Here is a 21,867-nt window from a genome sequence, read left to right as displayed (position 1 = left end):
ACATGTAAATCTGAAAACTGTAAAATGTTAATGTAGATATTTAAAGAAACTTTGGACTGAGATTTAATTTCCCTCATTTTGGTCTTAAGAATTCCCAGTGCCAACACTTGAAACATTTCAATAAACATTTAAGGAAAAAAAATGCCAATTAAGGAAAAGCAGCTGACAATATTTTTCATACAAAAATCTTAATGTTAACAAAATTTTCAGATTGTCTTCCAGCTTAAATGAAAATGTATCCTGGTTAACATTTCAGTAAGTGTTCAGGGGAAAAAAATACCAATTAAGGAAAGTAGCTTACAATACTTTTCATACAGAAATCTTGATGTTAATGAAATTTTCAGACTGTCTTCCAGCTTAAATAAGAATGTTATCTTGGCTATTACCATGTTAAAATTTAAGGTTTAAATCTCTTACCTGTAGGCAAATTGAATATTAGGAAATCTGGCTAAGAGAGCTTCATATGTTTCTTTCAATCTACTGATATCACGAGATAGCTGCCTGCGCTTTTCCAGAAGTCCTTCCTCCTTGTTTTCTGGATAGTAAATCACAGGTAAATTGAAACAGAGTTTTAAAAATGCAAATATTATAGTTTTAAAGAAGCTATCAGTAACTTCTATTTCCAAAGCATTCCTAGAAGCAAAACACAAATTTCTGGCATTAAATAAAAAGCAAACTTAAACATGAAAGATCAAGTAGACACTATTACCAACAAATAACAAATTTCCATTCCGAAAACAACATATGAATTGAGTAATGATGAATGTGGAAATAAATATACAAAGGACATTTTGGGAGTTTTCAAGTGGCACTTTGGTGACCGAAGCAGGAAACTGTTAATAGTGAGTTTTCAAAAATTCAAAGAGCTGGGACATGGGAAAGGAGGAGAATCTTAACCTCACCATGTCCCATGGATTCAACTAGATAACACCTACATCAGTGTAAGTAACCCTGAAAATGGCCCAAAGATTGGCAGAACACTCTCCACAGCTTAATATAGAGAAGAGACCACATCAATGAGGGTAGGAAGGACAGAGATATAGTCACGAGCCAAGCAGACCTGTGGGATTGTGAATGGGAGGGAGGGACACCAAGGACATAGATAGGAGAGAGAAATGGACTGTAGTCACACCAAGCACTACAAACACAGCAAACCGCAAGGGGAAGACAAATCCCCATTGAGGAGCACCTGTGTGGCTCTCAGTCGGTTAAGTGTCTGCTTTGGCTCAGGTCATGATCCCAGGGTCCTGGGATTGAGCCCCACAGTGGGCTAGCAGCTCAGTGGAGAGTTTGCTTCTCCCTCTGCCTTCTTGTGCTCTCTCTTGCACATGCTCTTGCTCTCAAATAAATAAGTCATATCTTAAAAAACAAACCAAAAAAAATTTTGCCTTAGAAAACCAGAGGGGCAAAAAAAAAAAAAAAAAAAAGAAAAAAAAAGAAAAGAAAACCAGTGGGGCATAATTTTGCACATTCTCATGATCTGCAGGGCCTAAAACCTGGAACTTTAAAACTCAGCAGGTTCAGGTCTAAGAGAGCCAAGAGAGTGAGAGCAGACAGACTCCCAGTCCTTAAAGAGATAGCATGACAAACAGCCCCACAGAGACACAGCATAAAAGCAGCAATTTGAAAAACTGCCTGGAGTATTCTGGTGGGAGATTTGTTTACCAATTTCAGAGCATGTGCTGGAGGGGCAGGGATCCTTGGGAGCCTTCTCTGGGAACTAAAGAGCTGGCAGGGACTATTTCTATCCTCTGTCCCCATCCTAGACACACAGACAATTGCAGGAACCAGCAGAGCTCTCCACCTAGCCTGCTAACAGTGTATCTCACCCAAGTTCTGCAGACATGCCCTTCCCACAACCGACCTGTACAAACCTTGATAAAACCGCTGCCCCACTCTGCCTTCTCCTGTGGACCTGCCCCCTCCAATACGCCCTGAGTCAGAGCCCATCCAAAGCAGTACCACCAGCCAGGCATGGCACAAGCAGCCCCGACAGGGACCAGCACCACTCTAAAATAAACTCCCTGCACTGCAGAGAGGGGAAGATAACTATATATACCAGTCCCATTGTGGCCTCAGCAGGAGGCTGGGGTCAGGTCTCTGGTCTGACTGTAAGCCTCACCCACCAAGGAGTTTCTCAGGGGAAAAAAATAGTTCTGTGCTACCATAGCTCTGGCAAACACCTGGTCTGATTCAACTCGAGCCCAAGGCAGCCCCAGACTGGCCCACTAACAATACAGGGTCCAAACCCTGTCCATGACCAGCAAAGAGAGACATTCCAGACGACTAGACTGAAGGCAAAAGCGGCTTAGCCATAACAGTAAGGAACATGCATCACATAGGAGATATCACAAAAGCATCAGGTTCTGGTGAACAGGGGACATTGCACTGCAGGGCACTACAGGATCTCTTCTTCAATAAGATCATTACTTTGAAGAGCAGGAGACGCAGCTAATGTTCTTTAACACACAGAAACAGACACAAAGAGACAAAATGAGGAGACACAGGGATATATCCCAAAGGAAAGAGGAAAAACCATAGCAAGAGAGCTAAATGAAACAGAGAGCAGTAATAGGCCTGATAAAAAATTTAAAAGTAATGATCATAAAGATACTCACTGGACTTGGAAAAAAGTGAACTTCAGTAAGACCCTTAACAAAGAGACAGAAAACATAAAGAACCAATCAGAGATGAAGAACTCAATAACTGAAACTAAAAATACACAAAATGGAACAAATAGTAGACTAGAAGAAGTAGAAGAATAGATCCCCAACCCGGCAGACAGTAACAGAAGGCAATCGAGCTGAACAGGTGATAGAAAAAATAACAAAAAATGAGAAAAGACTTAGGGAACTCAGCAATAGTTTCAACTTTCCCATTACAGAGATTCCAGAAGAAGAAAAAGAAAAGGGGGCAGAAAATTAGAAGAAATAATAGCTGAAAACGTCTTGATTCTAGGGAAGGAAACAAATCTCAATCCAGAAGGGAAAGAGAGCCCCAACAAAATCAACACAAGGGGGTCCAAACCAAAACATATAGTAATTAAAACAGCAAAAAGTACTGATAAGGAGAATTTTAAAAGCATCAAGAGAAAACAGTTACAATATCATTTGATTTTTCAGTGCAAACCTTGCAAGCCAGAAGGGAGGGGGAAAACAAAAACAAAAACAAAAACCTGTATGGCATGCTATATTCAAGTGCTGAAAGAAAAAAACCTATAGCCAAGAGTATTCTATCCAGCAAGGTCATCATTCTTTTCAAGGGCATATGGAACATTTTAAAGAATAGTTCACATATTGGGCCACAAAAGAAGTCTCAACAAATTCATACCATATGTCTTTTCTAACCACAATATTAAGAAACTTGAAATCAGCCACAAAAAAAAAGTCTGCAAAGAGCATAAACAGATGAAGGATGGACATTGGGGAGGGTATATGCTATGGTGAATGCTGTGAATTTTGTAAGACTGATAATTCACAGACCTATACTCCTGAAACAAATAATGCATTATATGTTAGTGTTTAAAAAAAATGCTACTGGGGCACCTGGGTGGCTCAGTCATTAAGCATCTGCCTTCGGCTTAGGTCATGGTCCTGAGGGTCCTGGGATGAGTCCCACATCAGGCTCCCTGCTCAGCAGGAAGCCTGCTTTCCCTCTCATAGTCCCTCCAATTAAAAATGGGCATAAGACGTGAACAGACATTTCTGCAAAAACATAGAGATGGCCAACAGACACATGAAAAGATGCTCAACATCACTAATCACTAGGGAAATGCAAATCCAGACCACAGTGAGATATTACTTCACACCTGTCAGAAGAGCTATAATCAAAAACACAAGAGACAACAGTGTTGGCAAGGGTGTGGAGAAAAAGGAACCCTTGTGCACTGTTGGTGGGAAGGCAAACTGGGGTAGCTACCATGGAGAACAGTATGGAGGTTCCTTAAAAAATTAAAAATATGATTACCACATAATCCAGTAATTCCAATACTGGGTATTTATACAAAAAATGAGAACACTGATTTCAAAAAATACACACCCCTATGTTTATTGCAGTATTATTTGCAATAGCCAAATTATGGAAGCAGCCCATGTATCTATCAATAGATGAATGGAAAAAGATGTGGTATAGATATACAAGGAATATTACTCAGCCACAAAAAAGAATGAAATCTTGCCTCTGCAACATAGATGGATCTAGTGAGTATAACACAAAGTGAAATAAGTCAGTCAGAAAAAGACAATTATCACATGATTTCAGTCATGTGGAATTTACGAAGCAAAAGCAAATAAGTAAAAAAAGAGTTAAACCGAAAAACCACTCTTAAACTATAGTTAACAAACTGATGGGCAAGGTGGTAAGGGGATGGGTAAAATGAAACAGGTAAAGTAGATTAAAAGTACACTTATCATGATGAGCACAGCATAATGTATACAATTGCTGAATCACTATACTGTACATCTGAAACTAAAATAACACTGTGTCTTAACTATATTGGGATTAAAACAAAAACAAAAAAACAATAGCTGTTTTATACTTAGTTGACCCTTAAACAATGGAGTGGGTGGTGGGAGCGGATGGGGTGAGGTTGGGGCACTGACACTCATGCCCCACAGTTCTAAATCCATGATTAACATTTGTTTTTTGTTTGTTTGTTTTTAAGTAACCTCCATGCCCAATATAGGGTCTGAACTCAAGACCCTGAGATCAAGAGTTTTATGCTCTACCCACTGAACCAGACACCCCTAAATCTGTGTTTAACTTTTGACCCTCAAACTTAATAGCCAAATGTTGACAAGAAGCTTTACGGAGAAGATAAATGGTTAACACATATTTCATATTTTGTATGTTTTATGTATTATTCATTGTGTTCTTACAATTAAGTAAGCTAAAGAAAATTGTGAGGGAAATATATTTATAGTACTAAATTGTTTTTATCAAAACAAAAAGAGCCTCAAGTAAGTAGACCCATAAGCTGTTCAAGCTTACATTTAGCGGTCAACTGTACTTATAAAGATTTCTTACACAAACACCCATTAACTGACTAAAAAAAAAAAATGTCCTATTTGCTATTTCCTTAATTTAGTTTCTATCAAGTGTTTAAACGCAAACCTTCATAATTTAGCTTTTTCATTTCAGCTTCAAGTTTTTCTTTAAGTTTCTTCACGGCCTCTAAAGCTTCTTGATCCTTCCTGTAGCCACTATCCATCTTCTTAACTTCAGCCTGTTTAGTCTTTAATTCTTGTTGGGCATGTTTCAACTTCATCTGAGCCTGTTATTGAAAATTTAATAGACTATGTGAGGCAGACAGTGCTAATGATTAAGTGGCCATAGATGCAGATTGGTTTAAGAAACATCAGCCTTGAAAATGTAACTGTTAGGTCACTTGCATTAATATCTCAAGAGATGAATCATTTCCCAGTATTTTCTCAGAAAACTATTCAGAGTCTAAACAAATATATGCTTAACATAAATCAAGTAATTTGTAATTTAAGTCCATATTTGAAATACTTATAAAAGATGATATTACTGAGTTCAAAAATTGTATCAAAGAATAACCGTCATTAGATGGTTAAATTAAAAACACAATAGGAAGCTAGTAATCAGAACTCTAGTTTCTCTTCCTTTCCATTTAGGTATGTGTATTTATACATATATAAATATTTATACATATATATTTATATATATATTTATACTTGCTAAATTTAATATTTTATTTCTATTTATATTTTATATTTACATTATATATTTTGTATTTATGTTTATTAAATTTATAAATATATTTATATTTATTTATATTTTTATTTTTCAGTGTTCAATTAACAGTAGAGAAACTGTACTGAGCACTAAGAAAATTACACTGGAATGGGAAATTATAAACTGACATGGGAAATTTCAATGCTAGGAGTTGGATATTCAACTGCTAATTTATATAACTGAGTACACTGTTTCTTAAAAGCATGAACCAGTATGCTTGCTGAGATCTAGCTGGGTATCACTTCCATCTAAAACTGAATAATGGTGGATTTTTCCTAATATATAATAAGGTAACAGGAAAAACTGAGAGGACCTGAAAGTTTTCCTGCTATTGATTTCTTACAGATTTTTTCGTGACCATCATCTTTGAATGAAGTGGTAAACATGTAAGAGATAATGCTGAACAGGATTAATACCAACACAGACACAACCATCTGTATATATTTTTAAAGGAGTTCTCTTTTTAAAATATTTTAAAATGGGTGGAAATATATATATATATTTTTCTTTCTGCTCTCAAAACTTTTGCGTCCATAGGACTTTAAAAGCTGCACACTATCTAAACAAATTTGAAAGCCCTGACTGACAAGTCTTGAAGATTATCAAATCGTGTATGGAAATGGAAGACTAGAATGGGGGTTAAGAGGAAGGGAGAGGTACTTCCAAGGACTAAAGGTAAGGACTAAGTGTGGTGGGCAAAGAAATGGACAGGATATTCACTTTCCTGTTAAGGCTTAAGATTGCAACTTTATGTTGCCAATAAAAAAAAAAAAATTAACCTCAAATAGTGCATACAATACTACAAATAAAGCATTTATTGCATTTACAATTTCAGTTAACTTATGAAGTTATTTAGTGTTTTATAGCATATTAAATTACTGTCATCAATATTTAGCAGCTAACATATTTGAATTTCAGTGTATTTATTAGGTGCTATAGAGTGGCAGAATAACAAATTCCTTCTCAGTGATCTGATTATTGTCAACGTTTTATAACAACTGCCAAAGTATAATGTGAAGCAGCTTCTCAAAAAAAAAAAAAAAAAAAGAAAACAGTCAAATAGTTAATGTTTGTATTTACCTGTTTGGCTTCTGTCTGAGCTTTACTTATGTCATTTTTACAAGCCATCATTTGACCAGCCAAAGTTGCTTCTGCTCCGTCTTCATTACTCGACAGTCCAGCGGACACAGCATTGAAGTGCTGCTGTGCGGCGGCCAAAGCTTCAGCATCTTTATTACTTGCTTCTTGAAGTGCGTTCAGCCCATCTGTTATCTTTTTAACCTCTTTTTCCTTTGCTGCTAAAGTTCTAGAATCCTTCAGGAAGAGTTTCAGATAGGAATATATCATTTGTTAGGAAAGACTCACATTTTTTTTCTTACGGGCCTATACCTTTGTCAACAAATTTCATAGCATTTTGAAGTAGGCATGGTTAAAAGGAAAATAATTTAATGATCATAACTTTATCTTTTTAAGATTTTATTTATTTATTTGACAGAGATCACAAGTAGGCAGAGAGGCAGGCAGAGAGAGGGGGGAAGCAGGCTCCTCGCTGAGCAGAAAGCCCGATGCGGGGCTCAATCCCAGGACCCTGAGCCAAAGACCAAGGCTTTAACCCACTGAGCCACCCAGGCACCCCTAACCATCGTAACTTTAAATACTTTATTTCCATTTTGAATTACCTTGTTTTTAAGATAAATGTCCCCTTATGCTACCAGAAATACTTTCATTCCATATGTTATAGTCTAATCTAGAAATTAGCTAAATTATAGTGCAAACTAACCATTTGAAGAAACTAAAAATCACTTTCTAGAGCTTTAAAATTGAAGTAATAACCATTCTACTCTAAGCTTCAAAGTAGAAGTTATAGGATTAAGAGCATGTACATGAAAATTTATAAACTATCAAAGGCCATAAAATTTAAATATTAAATACTTGTGGGGACAGCATTACTAATACTTAACATCTTTAAAGTTATATGCACTAGAACACCATTATACACTGAGATACCAGCACAGGGGGAAAAAAAAATCGAGCTATATTATTTACACGAAAGTGACCAGAAATTTTGGCCTACCTGTTTACCTCATGATTCACTAAATATTTATTAGATGTTTACCACATACCAGGCATTGTTCTACACATTATAGACAGGCTCCTCAGGGACCCTATACTCTATAGTGGAAAACAGTAAAAAATAAAGCAAGGTAAAGGGATAGAAAGTGATGGGAACTACTATTTTAAGGACAATAAGGGAAGGCCTTTTTTATGACATTTTGAGCAGAAACCTACATGAAATAAAAGGAATGATCAGGCTGATACTAGGAGGACACATACTAGGCAAACTCTGCAGAATATGCTTCGGTATTTGAGGAACTGTGGTTGGAGCACAGTGAGCAAGTGGAAAGGAGCCAGGAATCCTATCAGGTAGGGTCTTGTAGATCATGGTAAAGGCTGAATTTAATTACACATGTGACTTTGAAACCATTAAAGGATTTTAAGCTCAAGAGTGATGTGATCCAATTTATATTTTAGCTTCTGTAAAGAGCAGACCGTAGAGCAGCAAGAGTAAAAGCAGGGCAACTAATAAGGACACTATTACAGCATCCCTCATGGGCAGTGATGGCCTGCAGATTAGCAGTGATGAGGTGATGAAAAGAGGCTGTATTCAGAATGTACTTTTAAAGTCAAGAGAATTTGCTGATGGATTAGATATGGAGTTTGAGAAAAATGGTGGAATGCAGGAGGACTCAAGGATTTCTGGACTGAACAATTAATAGCAAGTTTAATAGCAGTGCCATTTTCTAACATGGGGAAAATTTAGCAACTCAAAGAGGTTTGGGTAGGTAGGGAAATGTTAAGAGTTCTATTTTGTATACATTAAATTTTAGACTTTTTGTTAATCATCTACGTAAAAATGTCAATCCAATAGCTGGACAAATAAGGGAAGGAGTCAAGGTTAAGTATAGATCTGAACATCACCCTGCAAATGGTATTTAAGGGCTACCAGGCTGGGTGGGATTACCTATGAAATGAGTGCATATAAAAGAAGTCTGAGCACTAGCCCTGGGGCATGCCAACATTTCATGTATTGATTTGTCTGTCTAGACTGTATTCAGTATTCCCATATTCAACTACCTAATCTCTACTTAGATGTCTAACAGGCACCTCAAACCTATTATGTTCACATTGTACTTGTTTCTATTCTCTACTAAGCTAATAGCAACAATATTTCCAATTGTCAAAGACAAAAATCCACTGCTATATTCCTAGCTAAAACAACTATACTAGGTCCAGAGCACACACTCAATAAATATGAATGTAATGGACAAATATTTACCCACCTCAATCATATTTTTTTCTAGTTCTTTGCGTTTGTTTTCTTCACTTGCCAGATTTTTTTTCTTGAGATCAAAGGCACTTTGAGATTTAGTGTTAACTCGCTGAGCTTCTGCAAGCGCATCTTCTAAAGATCGAAGTCTACCTCCAATTTCCTATAATCAAATGCACCCAATTCAAAGTACTTACAATTTACTCATGTCATTATTTTCTTATATGACTTCTAGAAGACTTACTTTTTATGAGCTATTTTGTTATCATGCATTAAAATTAACAAATCAATATGGAAGACTATGCCCAGTGAATATTGTTTAAAATTTCTTCACAGTATATTATTTATTCTTATGTATATGCCTGACCTTATCTTTTCCTTTTTCCAACTCTTCTATTTCACGACTAAGTGCTTTTATTTTTTTGTCATTCTCAGACAATTTTTCTTGAAGCTTTACAACTTTATCTTGCATTTCTTTTAATTCCTCAGCTGAGCGTTCTTTTGTATCTTCAGCCAGCAAAAACTGATAGGCAATATATAAACGACTCAAATGTTCTATTTCCCTCATTACTTTTTGGTACTCCAAGTAGGAAGATCTTTCCTGGAAAAGAAATCACCAGTAAAGTATAACTCAAACTTCATAGAAATAGAAAAAATCTGGACAGCTGTTTCAGTACCCTTCACTTACCACTGGTCTTGATAGCAGTAATTGCAGTGATAGTCCCTATTATATTAGAAGTTATTCACTCTACCAACAGGGTTACTTACTAGGTATGTGATATCCTCAAGAAAATGTTCCACTCAATTCTAATTATTCAGGAAAATCTAGACTTCTCTTCAACAACATATTACAATCTGACATATCATTTTCTGAAACTATGAAGAGCAGTCTTCAAAGTCATTATGATTAATAGATAAGAACATGTCCTCTATGAGCAGAAAGCTGATGATTAAGTACCAACTCTTAACTCCTATCTATCCCACAGAAAAATTCCTGTGACGTGTGTACATTTCAACTCTATTTGTATGATACTGAATACATCACCATTTTTGAGAGATGTTCTAGCTGGCTATTCTCTAGTATATACCTCTTTTAGCTTTTGAATTGTTGGAGTAATCTCTTCTTCAAGTATCTGGAAAATAAAGGAAAACCAAATTTTTCAATATGTAAAGTACCATTAAAAAAACTGAAAAGAAACATGAAGTCTAGGAAAACTGGGGAGGTGGAATTTCCTTTTTACAGCAGAGAAACCCTACAATTACTCTCGTCTTTAAAAATATTTTATGTAAATTTAATTACCGTCTTAATTTCTTTCAGCTTAGCTTCTTTTTTTTCTATAGTTTTCTGGGCAGCTATTTTTTTGTATTCATACATCCTGGTTCCAGCTGCTTCTTCTATCATGGACAAAATCTGGAAAGACAGAAACATTATATAAATGTTTTAAGAATCCAAGATGAAGAACTTCATTGGAGTTTACAAAAAGTATATAATTTAAGGTCTTAACTTCACTAAGCAAATTATGTCCCAAATGGATTAGGGAAGTTAAGTACATAGAAAATACATGTATTACCCACAGCCCTAACATTCAATATTTCTCGCCTTTACTCCAATCCTGAAATCAAACTTAATGCTACACTGAGGTTGCAGAGTAAATCTTTTTTTTTTTTTTTTTTCCCAGAGTAAATCTCTTTTAAAATTGAAGCCAGGGGTGTCTGGCTGGCTCTGTCGGCTGAGCATGTGACTCTTGATTCTTGGGGTTGTGGGTTTGAGCCCCATGTTAGGTATATAAATTACCTAAAACTAAAAATTTAAAAATAAAAAAATTGAAGCCAGTACTCCTCCCTCCTCTTTTACCTTCAAGTATAGGGGTGTCTGGGTGACTCAGCTGTTAAGCATCTGCCTTTGGCTCGGGTTGTGGTCCCAGGGTGCTGGGATCGAGCCCTGCATCAGGTTCCCTGCTCGGCGGGAAGCCTGCTTCTCCCTCTCACACTCCCCTTGCTTGTGTTCCCTCTCTCACTGTGTCTTTCTGTGTCAAATAAATAAAATCTTTAAAAAATAATAATAATAAGTATTAAAAAAGTAAGGACTAACAATACTCAGTTGTCACTTTAGAAGTTTCTAATTAAAATTGTTCCAAGAGATTTCAGTCATTTTTTGCCAGGATGAAGCATGATATAACACATGCATGCATTCCTACCATGGCACATGCTTTAAGAACTTCAGCAAGTAACTTAATTTTTTGTGCCAGTTTCTTCATCCACAGGGTACTTAATATCTCACAACACTTGAGAATTACACAAAGTAATTCATGTGAAAAGCACCCTGAAAAAGGCAAACACTAATCAATTACGATTTAAAAGTAGAAGAATTTTGCCAGCACTCCTTTTTCAGAAGCTTCTACTCACCATCAATCCTTATTTCAACAGAATTATTTCTCTCGAAACCACTGATTTCTATGTATTCGGCAGGTTTCAAATTAGAAGTTTCCCTTAAGATGTTATCCAAAGAAGATATGCATGACCTCTGTTCAAACCAGACTGCTGATACCAATTATCAGTTTTCTTAGTTCTTCTCAATAGAAAAGAGTAACTACAAAGCCTTTGTTCCTGTACAAATTATTCATTCCTTTATATCAACTCTTTTCAAGGGGGCTCCAAGAAAAAAATTAAAATTAAGTCTTAATATTCCATACCCTAAAGCAATTCACTGCATGCAATGAATCAGTTTCACTCAACTCTTTTTCTGTAGGGTTTAACTCTGAGATGGAACACTGGTTGAGAAAGGCTGCTTGATATAGCCAAATTTCTTTTAATATTGGACACACAAAACTCTTAAAAGAAAACACAGGTTAAGCTCCTTCACATTACTCATAGTGAGGATTTTTTTGGATTTAACACCAAAAGCAAAGACAACAAAGGCAAAATTAAACAAGTGGGATTATATCAATCTGAAAAACTGCAAAGCAAAGAAAACCACAAACAAAATGAAAAGGGTACTTACAGAATGGGAAGAAAACAGTTTTAAGTCATCAATCTGCTAAGGAGTTAATACCCAAATACATAAGGAACGTGTGTATGGGAAAAAACATTTTTCACAAAAGACACACAGATGGCCAATATGTATATGAAAGGTACTCAACATCACTAACCATCTGGGAAATGCAAATTAAAACCATGAGCTACTAGTTCTGTTAGAATGGCTATTATCACAAAGACAAGAGGGGTGCCTAGGTGGTCCAGTCTTCAAGCATCTGCCTTTGGCTCAGGTCATGATCCCAGGGTCCTGAGATCGAGCCTGGCATCTGGCTCCCTGCTCCACGGGAGGCCTACTTCTCCCTCACCCACCCCTGCTTGGGTTCCTGCTCTCATTCTCTAATAAATAAATAAAATCTTAAAAAAAAAAAAAAAGAGAGAGACAAGAAATAACAAGTATTGGTGATGCTGTGGAGAAAAGGGAAACATTATATATTGTTGGTAGGAATATAAATTGGGAGCAGTCAGTATGGAAAACTATGAAGGTTCCTTAAAAAATTAAAAATAGAACTACCATATATAATCCAACAACTTCACTTCTAGGTTATTTATCCAAAGAATACAAAGACACTAACATGAAAAGGTATCTGCACCTTCATTTATTAATATCAAGACATGGAAACAAAGTGTCCACTGGTAGATGAATGGATAAAAAAAATGATATAAAAATATATACATGTACAATGGAATATTATTCAGCTATTAAAAAACACAATCTTGCCATTTGTGACAACATGGATGGAACTTGAGGGCATTAAACTAAGTGAAATAAGTTAGAGAAAGACAAATACCATATAATCTTACTTGTAAGTGGAATCTAAAAAGAAAAAAATAAAACAAAACAAAACTGAGCTCACAGAGAACATATCAGTGGTTACCAGAGATAGCGGTTACTAGGTGAGCAAAATGGGTACAGGTGATCAAAGGTACAACCTTCCAGTTACAGAAGTCCTGGCGATACAAGGTACAGTATGGTGACTGTAGTTAATAATACCGCATTGTATATTTGAAAGTTACTAAGAGAATAACTCTTGAAGATATCATAAGAAAAAATTGTTAACTGTGGTGATGGATGACAAATGACTTTTTAACATCCATCATTTTGCAATGACTACATATATTTAATCACTATGCTACATACCTGAAACTAATATGTCACTTACAACTCGATTAACAAAAAATATGCTCAACAATGTCCCATGCCTTTTCTTAAACTTTCTCATTTAATCCTCAAAATACCTGAGGTAAGGACTTTTGACTCTAATTTACCCATGGGGAAACAAAGGCTCAGAAGTGTTATGTTACATAGCTTTAAAAAGGTGGGGTGACATAGTGCCAAACAGTGGAAAAAAAAAAAAAAAGAAAAAGCAAAACATGACGTTCTTGACTAATTACTCTTAGTAATGTTCCCAAGAATTTAAATGGAAGAGATTATGTTTAAGAAATTGACTTAAAAAAAAAAGTCAATATCTATAATTATAATTTTTACTGTCCATAAAGAGTATTCTTACCTCTGGAGGTTTCATATTCAATACTTTTGTAATTCGACCCTGAAAAATAAAATGGCAGTTACTATAATGATAAATTAGAGTCACCTAAAGGTATACATGTTTATCTGCACTGAAGTTGTTCTATCCTAATATACCAGTCTTTTAGTTCTTTATTTTACCTCCATTGCATTTGAGAACAAAGGTACCTTATAATTCCAGAATTTTGCTATTTACCTTTTCACTTACCAGTGATATACAGTTATTAAATAATACCAAGTTAACTCAGACCATATTTCTGAGACAATGATACAAAACTCTCCAACAAGTATATAAATATATAAATGTTGGCATAATTATTGAACACTTCTTGATTTTTTTTTTTTTAATGGCTGTGCTCCAAGATAATTTCTAGAAATATACTGCACACTTCTGGGCCTCAAATAAAACAGTAACATCTTTTATTTCAATGCCAGAATATCACTATCAAAAAACAAAACCAAACCCCACTACCCAACCCTCAGGGCATCATATTGCTTAGGATTTAGATTCATTTGAAATAAATTTTCAGCTTTGAGGCTGGGATGTGGTTAAAAACAATGTTATTTTGGTTGCTTCAGGATCCTGCCATTGGCCTTGCTGTGACTTTCTAAGAGGACAGATGGATGAGTCAAGTGAGATAACATAAGAACAAGACAATATTAGCACTTATTTTTCATTTGAATAAGTGTCTAAGGAAGAAATAACTTAAAATTTAACATATATTTGAAATAATAAAATGTTTGAATCCAGTACTTTAAAAGGATACACTATGACAATATAGTCTTAAAAATTTTTAGTGACCATGTATTATTCTTATAATAACAAAATAAGTCAAGGAAAATTACTTCTACACATTCTTCAAACTTCAAATGTGTACGTTAGAACATACCAGTACATATAACCAACCTAAACTCTTAACAGGTACCCAAATACCAGTATAATAGAAAACAAAAAATGGAAAACCCAAAAATAAGCACTTCTCCTATTATAATAACTTAAAAATAAACGATGTCAAAATCATTTATATAGAGACCATAAACAAAATACCTGCATGATGAGAAAGTGAGGGTTGTTAACATTAAGGCCAACAGAACAGAAGAGATCTTGTACTCTGGTATTGTTTGCATTTACTCCATTGATTAAATATTTATTTCTACCACCAATAACCACCTAAAAAAGAAGTATTTTAAAAAATAGAGATTATGCTAAGTGAAATAAGCCAAATAGACAAAGTCAATTATCATACGTTTTCACTTATTTGTGGAACATAAGGAATAGCATAGAGGATATTAGGAAAAAGGAAAAATGAAGGGGGAGAAATCAGAGTGGAAGACGAACCATGAGAGACTATCGGCTCTGGGAAACAGAGCCTTTTAGAGAGGAGGAGGGTGGGGGGATGGGTAAGCTTGGTGATCGATATTAAAGAGGGTAGGGATTGCATGGAGCACTGGTTGTTATACGCAAACAATAAATCATGGAACACTACATCAACAATTAATGATGTACTGTATGGTGACTAACATAATTAAAAAAAATATATATATATATATCTATCTACACATACATACACATATATAAATGAACATATATATTTTGAACTAAGATGATAAATTCCCAAATATGTTTCACTTGTTTGTTCTGTCCAACTAATGGTAAATAAAACCAATTCTGAGTAAATAAATAATGGAGGAAGTATGAGATGGTCAACAACAATATCAATTATTAGTCAACTGTCGTGACTTAATCCAACGACTTTTGCTAACTAGTCATATAACCATGCACAATCCTCCTAACCTCCCCTGCATTGGACTAGATCTCTAGGTCACTTTTGACTTTGTTTCCAAGTATGTGTAAAACATATTAGATCCCTCATCACTCTTCCTGAAATTTTTCCACTCTCATAGGTTGGCCCCTTTCCTCCACTTTTTAATTTCCAAAGAACAGAAGTCAGATACTAAAAACTAAAGACAAGCAGTTTTGTTTTTTTTTTTCATTTTTTTTTAAGAGGGAAAGGAAGAGAGAGAATCTTAAGCAGGTTTCATGCCCAGCATGGAGACTCAGGAGATCATGACCTGAGCCAAAATCAAGTCAGAGGCTTAACAAACTGAGTCACCCAGGTGTCCCAAAGACAAGCAGTTTGATAACAATCCTTGACAAGATTCTAAAAGGGGTTAAAAAAGACATGACTTGTGACTTCGAGAAAGAAAAAGAGTTAATCATTGAGCTTCAATGAGATACCAGCTTGTTAATACTTTACTATAGAACTTATATTGTCACCTAATGGGCATAATCATCTCACCCATGTATTCTGAGGTCCTTAAAAAATGTTTCTCATTCTTCTCTCTGTATTTCCCAGTGCCTTCAAGAATGCCCAGCACACAGCAAACATTTAATAAAATACAGAGTGTTGGGCCCCTGGGTGGCTCAGTGGCTTAAGCCTCTGCCTTCGGCTCAGGTCATGATCTCAGGGTCCTGGGATCGAGGCCCGCATCAGGCTCTCTACTCAGCAGGGAGCCTGCTTCCCCTCTCAGTCTCTGTCTGTCTACTTGTGACCTCTCTGTCAAATAAATAAAATCTTTTAAAAAAAAATTTTTTTTAAACTGCTTACATACAGAAACAGCAATAACAGCTAATAACACACATTTAAAAAATTAGAGTGATTTTAAGTAAATCGGATATGAATTCATAATGCATTATGAACTTGCCAATGTCATATAGGTGAAAAGAGAAGAGCACTTAAAATGAGAGAAATGACAGTTCTGCTTAATCCTGTCCTAAGGAGATTAATTCTGGTAAATCCAATTTAAGGTGCCATGCATTAAAAATAATAAAGGCATACGGGGCGCCTGGGTGGCTCAGAGAGTTAAAGCCTCTGCCTTTGGCTCAGGTCATGGTCCCAGGGTCCTGGGATCGAGACCCATATCGGGCTCTCACTTAGTGGGGAGCCTGCTTCCTCCTCTCTCTCTGCCTGCCTCTCTGCCTACTTGTGATCTCTCTCTGTCGAATAAATAAAATCTTTAAAAAATAATAATAATAATAATAAAGGCATAAAATACTAGAGCAAATTTGTATTCAGTGTGATCAGACAAGTGACGGAAATAGAAATTATCAGTTGAAAGACCTAGAGAGATTTAGCTTAAATATTAAATATTTAACACCTAAATATTAAACCTAAATATTAAAACATGGAATACATTAGATTTCCTCCTCAATGCTCTCTAAGAACCAGATTTAATGTGTAAAAGTTGATGACAATATTTTGACTCATTTTACAGGAATAACTTTTTAATTAGACCTGTCCAGTAACAGAATAGATGGCCTCAGAAGATAACTAGATCCCAAGTATAGGTATTCCAGCACAGAGAAGATTCAAGTATTAAGATTTAAGCGTGGTTGAGTGCCTATACTGATTGATGGCTTTTCAGATCCCTTTCAATCCTCTTGGTAAATGGTAGAATTTGCATGATCAAATTTTTAACATAAGGAAGATACTGTTAAGAAATCTAGTCAGTATTTGATCAATTCTGCTCATAAACTCTCTCTCCACGAAAGATGTATTGCCAAAATACACCTTGGACTTAAGTTCTTAGATATCCAAATATTTTAAAGCCACTCACCTGCCTCGTTACTGTAATTTCATCATGAACCTCAAATCCTAAAGGGCTTTGCTTTTTGTCAGAATTATCAAATGTGATTGACACTGAGGCTTTGGTAATACCCGCCTGCCCATTTTTGTAAACTAAATCTTGTAAATTAGAAGCCCGAACCTAAAACAAAAGAAAAGTTTATCAATTACAAAACCCGCTACTGCACAAAATGGCACTAAAAATGCGTTTCTTGCTATTGGAAAACTACCCTTGTAGTGTCCATTAAGTAGCCAATGACAGACAGTTGCATTCAGAAGCAAGGAAAAATGCAAGAAAAGCAAGGAAAACAGGAAACCACCTAAAATGAGTGCTTTTCTCCACAGGACTTTTCCACCCCTGCAAATTGTTTTCTACTCAGTTCTTAACTGAAGTTCATTTGAAAGACTTAGGAAGACAGCATCTAAGAATTTCGTGTTCATACAATTCCTTTTGATCCTGAAAAGGCATTATAATGCAGGGTGAGTGGGTAGGAATACAGATTATGGAAGAAGACTGCCTTAAAGAACACCTGACTTTGAGTATTGCTCCCAACATCTTAAAGGGATAAACCTTATGCAATCCCAAGTTTCTGCTTTTTTCATTTGAAAAATGGAGTAATAATATCTACCTCTAAAGGACTGTGGTCTAAGATAATTTACATAAACAAAACTGCAAATGAAGAGAATACTGGCAATAGTCTCTAAATTCAATATGGAGTCCCTTGAGGCTCCCAAACTTTTAATTCACATAAATCAGAAAGTTTACCTGAGACAGGTTGGAGATGCCCAGCAAAAAGCAGATGGAGTCCAATATGTTGGATTTCCCACTACCATTTAAACCAGTGATAGCGTTGAAGAGGGGGTCAAAACCATTGACTTCAGTCCTCTGAGCATAGGACTTAAATCCTTCAAGGATGATTGACTTAACATGCATTTTCACTAGGGACTTGGACAGGTAAACTGCTAGGAATCGAACAGTCCACAAAGGAGCTCTGTACAAAACAGAAATATACAAGTGGGACAGAAATCTGTAATCATAATATCGGTAAATGACTAAAACATAAGAATGACAGCTTAATAGAAATAAAACAGCCACTTGCCCAGCTACTTCCTCTGATGTAAAGACACCTTTTCCAACTTAACTGGAAGTTAATTAAACCATTAATTCAACCTAGAAGTCAACGACTTATTTTTCTAGGCTTACCTTCCATCTTTATCATACTCTAACAGAAACTGATTATTACATAACCCACCCCTTTTGCTCATACTGTCCTGCTCCCCAAAACTGACTTGACTCGCTCTCCTTACTACAATCAAGTCTTTGTTGAAACGTCACCTTAATGGGGTCTTTCCTGACTTCCCTATTTAAAAATGCACCTGTCCCCGCCCCCTCACTTTTTCCTTCACCGTACTTAAAGATGACACTAAACAGTATTTATTTATTCGTCTATCCAGACTGTCGTAATACAAGTTCCTGTAGAATCTTTGCCTGCGTGCACCGCTCATGCCCGAATAGTGCTTGACTCCAGGACGCCGGGAAAGGGGAGTGTCATCAGTATTCACTAAACAGATGAATCCCATATACTCTCCAGATTGTTGTCACTCGGCCTGTTCCCTCCCCCTACCAGGATTTTCTATCAACACTTGTTTGCCCTTCTCCAAGGCTTCTATAGGAAGTAGCCATGCTGTCAGAAAAACCATTAGGAGTGATTTTAGTTTGAGGTCCCTTCTTGCTAAACCCGCTCTCCCCAGGAACACACAAACATTCCTCTCTAGCCAAGGAATGCCAGACTAGGCCCAACCTGCCGCGAGCACGCACCAGCCTCACCGCTGCGAAAGGCCGTCCGGGCTTGAGGCGCCTTAGAAGCTACTCTCGGTTACAAGAGCAGAAAGCCGGGCCACTTTGCCGGGTTTCGGGAGCTACCAAAAAGACTCTAGCACAGCGGCTGCAACATTCGTCCCACGATCGGCAACCAGGCCGGAAATATTTATACCTTTGAATTTCGGCGCGAGCAAAGGACCCCACCACCACGGCCTATTTCATTGGCCGGTGCCTAGGAGATGCCTGACTTAAAGGCTCCATTTTCCCCTCCCATCGTACAATCAAAGTGACAGGGAGATAGGAAAGAGCGTCACGACAGGGGCAGCTCCAGGAATGCGACGGCTGGGGCCTGAGGACTAAAGAAGCAAGTGGCGTATGGTGAGCTCCGCGTCCGGCACTCCTTGGGCAGCCACGGACCGCGGCCTCAGGGCCTCGCGCTTCGCCGGCCCCGCCCCATCCTTGGGCCTCGGGCTCTCCCGGAGGCCCCGCCCCGTGCAGAGTCTCGCGGGCTTTGAGGGGCTCGCTGGTCCGGACTGCTTGTAGTTTTAAGAGTCGTGGAGGTAGAGAGGTGGAAGACTTGTTGACGGTGTCTTCGTTGTACTCCAGAAGCCTCAGAATTTACCCGATTTGGCTCACATTTATCAAGAAAAGGAGGCTGCGCTTTGTCCGGGCTGGAGAGGCGCGGAACTTGGGAGGACAGTGGGGCGCGTTCTGACCCCGCCCCTCCCGGCTCCGGACCCTGGCGGGCTTTTTCATCTCAAATTTCCGGATTGGGAGGGACGTTAGTTATCTGGGCAGCCGCCGGTAGCTGTGCTGATCCCAGAGGGGGGAATTGCGTGGGGCGGGCAGCAGGAGATGGACAAATAGGTGTTCCGCTCCCCGCACTTTGATAAAACAGTGGCAGAACTAACATTTTAAGAGAATTTCTGGAAACCCGACAGCTAATTATTGAGCTTTGTGTGCCAGGCTGGGTTCCAAGGGCTTTAAAATCCGCAGCAACTCTGAAATCCGTTACACTGTTCTCATTTTAAAGATGAGCGAACTTAATTGGAGTAGTAAGTGGAGAAGCTGGGATTTGTTTTCAAGCAGTTTAGCTCCAAAGCGCGTACTCTTGAATTGCTGTATACCTTTCCTCTTCATGTTCAGAATCCAGGACCACTAATAACAGATTCTGCATTTATTACTGTGTATTGTTCTTAACAAGCAAAACTGACCAATTTACTCACGGTTGAGCATACTGGTAATAGTAATTTAGGAAGAACCGCTTCACAGTGCGCTGTGGTGCTATCCCTAGGTAATGTAGGAAAAGATGTTGCAGCCCGTATATTACTTTAAACCATTTATTTAAAATTTTCTCCCTCCTCCCCCAATGGCTTTGCAGCATTGGGCAGGGGTCAGACTACTGAGAATTACCAAGAATGGGCCTATGTTTTTAAATTCTTTCTCTACTTAATAGCATAAAATAAGTTTGGGGTGGTTTTGATTTGTGTACTAAAGAATTATTTACTCTCATATCCCACCCCCTTCTGTACTGTCAGTGGTTACCGGCCTAACATCTTTTAGTTAAGTATTTATCTTTGTCTACTTCGATTCCTGCTTCTGCTGCATTCTATAACTCGTATGTATTGGTTCTATTTAATTCTTTAGTTAAATTTTTTATTTGAATTACAGTATCATTAACATACAACGTTTATTAGTTTCACGTGTACAATATAATGATTAAATACTTCCATACAGCCCCCAGTGCTTACAAGTGCATTCCTGAATCCCCATCATCTATTTAACCCATCTCCCCACCCACCTCTCTTCTGGTAAACATCCATTTTTTTCCCTAGTTAAGAGTTTGTTTCTTGGTTTGTCTCTTTTTATATTTGCTTGTTTTGTCTCTTAAATTACATATATGAATGAAAGCATGTGGTATTTATCTTTCTCTGACTTAGCATAATTCTCTAGCTCCACCCATGTCATTGCAAATGGTCTATTCAGTTTTAATATACATTTTCAACAATGTCCCCTTCATCACTTTGTGAGTAAATATTTTAATTTGCCAACAAACCCTAAAGTGGGTTTTACCAAGTTGTGAAATACACGTTTCTTTGGGGGTGAAAATAGATGCTATTAGCCTTTCCACTTATTTAATAGATTAATAATTAGCTTATATATTTATGTGAAATGGATTAAAACAGATGCAGCTGCACTTTTTGCTGGATGAGCACTTCTGAGTTGTTATAAGAATATACATATCTACTTCCACTGAAAGTATTTACTAAAATGAAAATTACTTATTAAAGGAGAGATCTGTGTCAGTTTTAGTCTTCCAGCATGCCAGGAACAGTAAGGAATTTCCATTAGTATGGATGAACTTGAGGGAATAACTAATGCCTTAAGGAATTTCCATTAGTATGGATGAACTTGAAGAAATAAGTAATGCCTGACTTACAACTGCCTCCTGAGATCACAAGGAAATGGAGAAGATCAAGGCACAAAGCCACTCATACTCCCTAATTTAGAGAGGGAAAGATTGGAAGTAAAGATAAACTATAGGGTAAAAGTAGTAAAAATAAAGTACTGTTCTTGTTTCATCACCATGGATCAAAATCTTTTGGAAGGTTCAAGATTGGCAGGCTTGTGGGGTTTTAGTCCTTATGTACAAGGCAGCAGCACCAACAAAGGCACTGATAAAACCAGAAGGGGGACCTAGGAAAAAGATTTGGTCCACTCTTCCAGAGCACTGGGAAGCACGGTTTTTCCCTGGGCATACATTTCTAATTTT

General features: G+C 37.1%; 1 protein-coding gene across 7 annotated transcripts in view; it reads right to left on the bottom strand.

The window, feature by feature from the left end:
• SMC2 (structural maintenance of chromosomes 2) overlaps window positions 1-19,290 on the bottom strand; it is a 57,891-nt gene extending 38,601 nt beyond the window's left edge. For 2 of the 7 annotated variants that reach the window (XM_047700237.1, XM_047700242.1), the window contains exons 1-12: window positions 19,092-19,256; window positions 18,039-18,264; window positions 17,265-17,414; window positions 14,695-14,817; window positions 13,630-13,668; window positions 10,386-10,496; window positions 10,174-10,218; window positions 9,453-9,686; window positions 9,099-9,248; window positions 6,838-7,071; window positions 5,113-5,272; window positions 418-535 (exon numbers count right to left, since the gene is read on the bottom strand). In XM_047700237.1, the coding sequence (XP_047556193.1) occupies window positions 418-535; window positions 5,113-5,272; window positions 6,838-7,071; window positions 9,099-9,248; window positions 9,453-9,686; window positions 10,174-10,218; window positions 10,386-10,496; window positions 13,630-13,668; window positions 14,695-14,817; window positions 17,265-17,414; window positions 18,039-18,206 (1,532 nt within the window). In that variant the 5' untranslated portion in view covers window positions 18,207-18,264; window positions 19,092-19,256. The other 5 variants (XM_047700240.1, XM_047700239.1, XM_047700238.1 and 2 more) reach the window with 5 other exon arrangements.
• Window positions 19,291-21,867: the final 2,577 nt, after the last annotated feature.

Source organism: Lutra lutra, chromosome 13 (assembly GCF_902655055.1).
Source record: "Lutra lutra chromosome 13, mLutLut1.2, whole genome shotgun sequence".
In the NCBI taxonomy this organism is placed as follows: Eukaryota; Metazoa; Chordata; class Mammalia; order Carnivora; family Mustelidae; genus Lutra; species Lutra lutra.
This window is presented reverse-complemented; position numbering and strand designations above follow the sequence as displayed.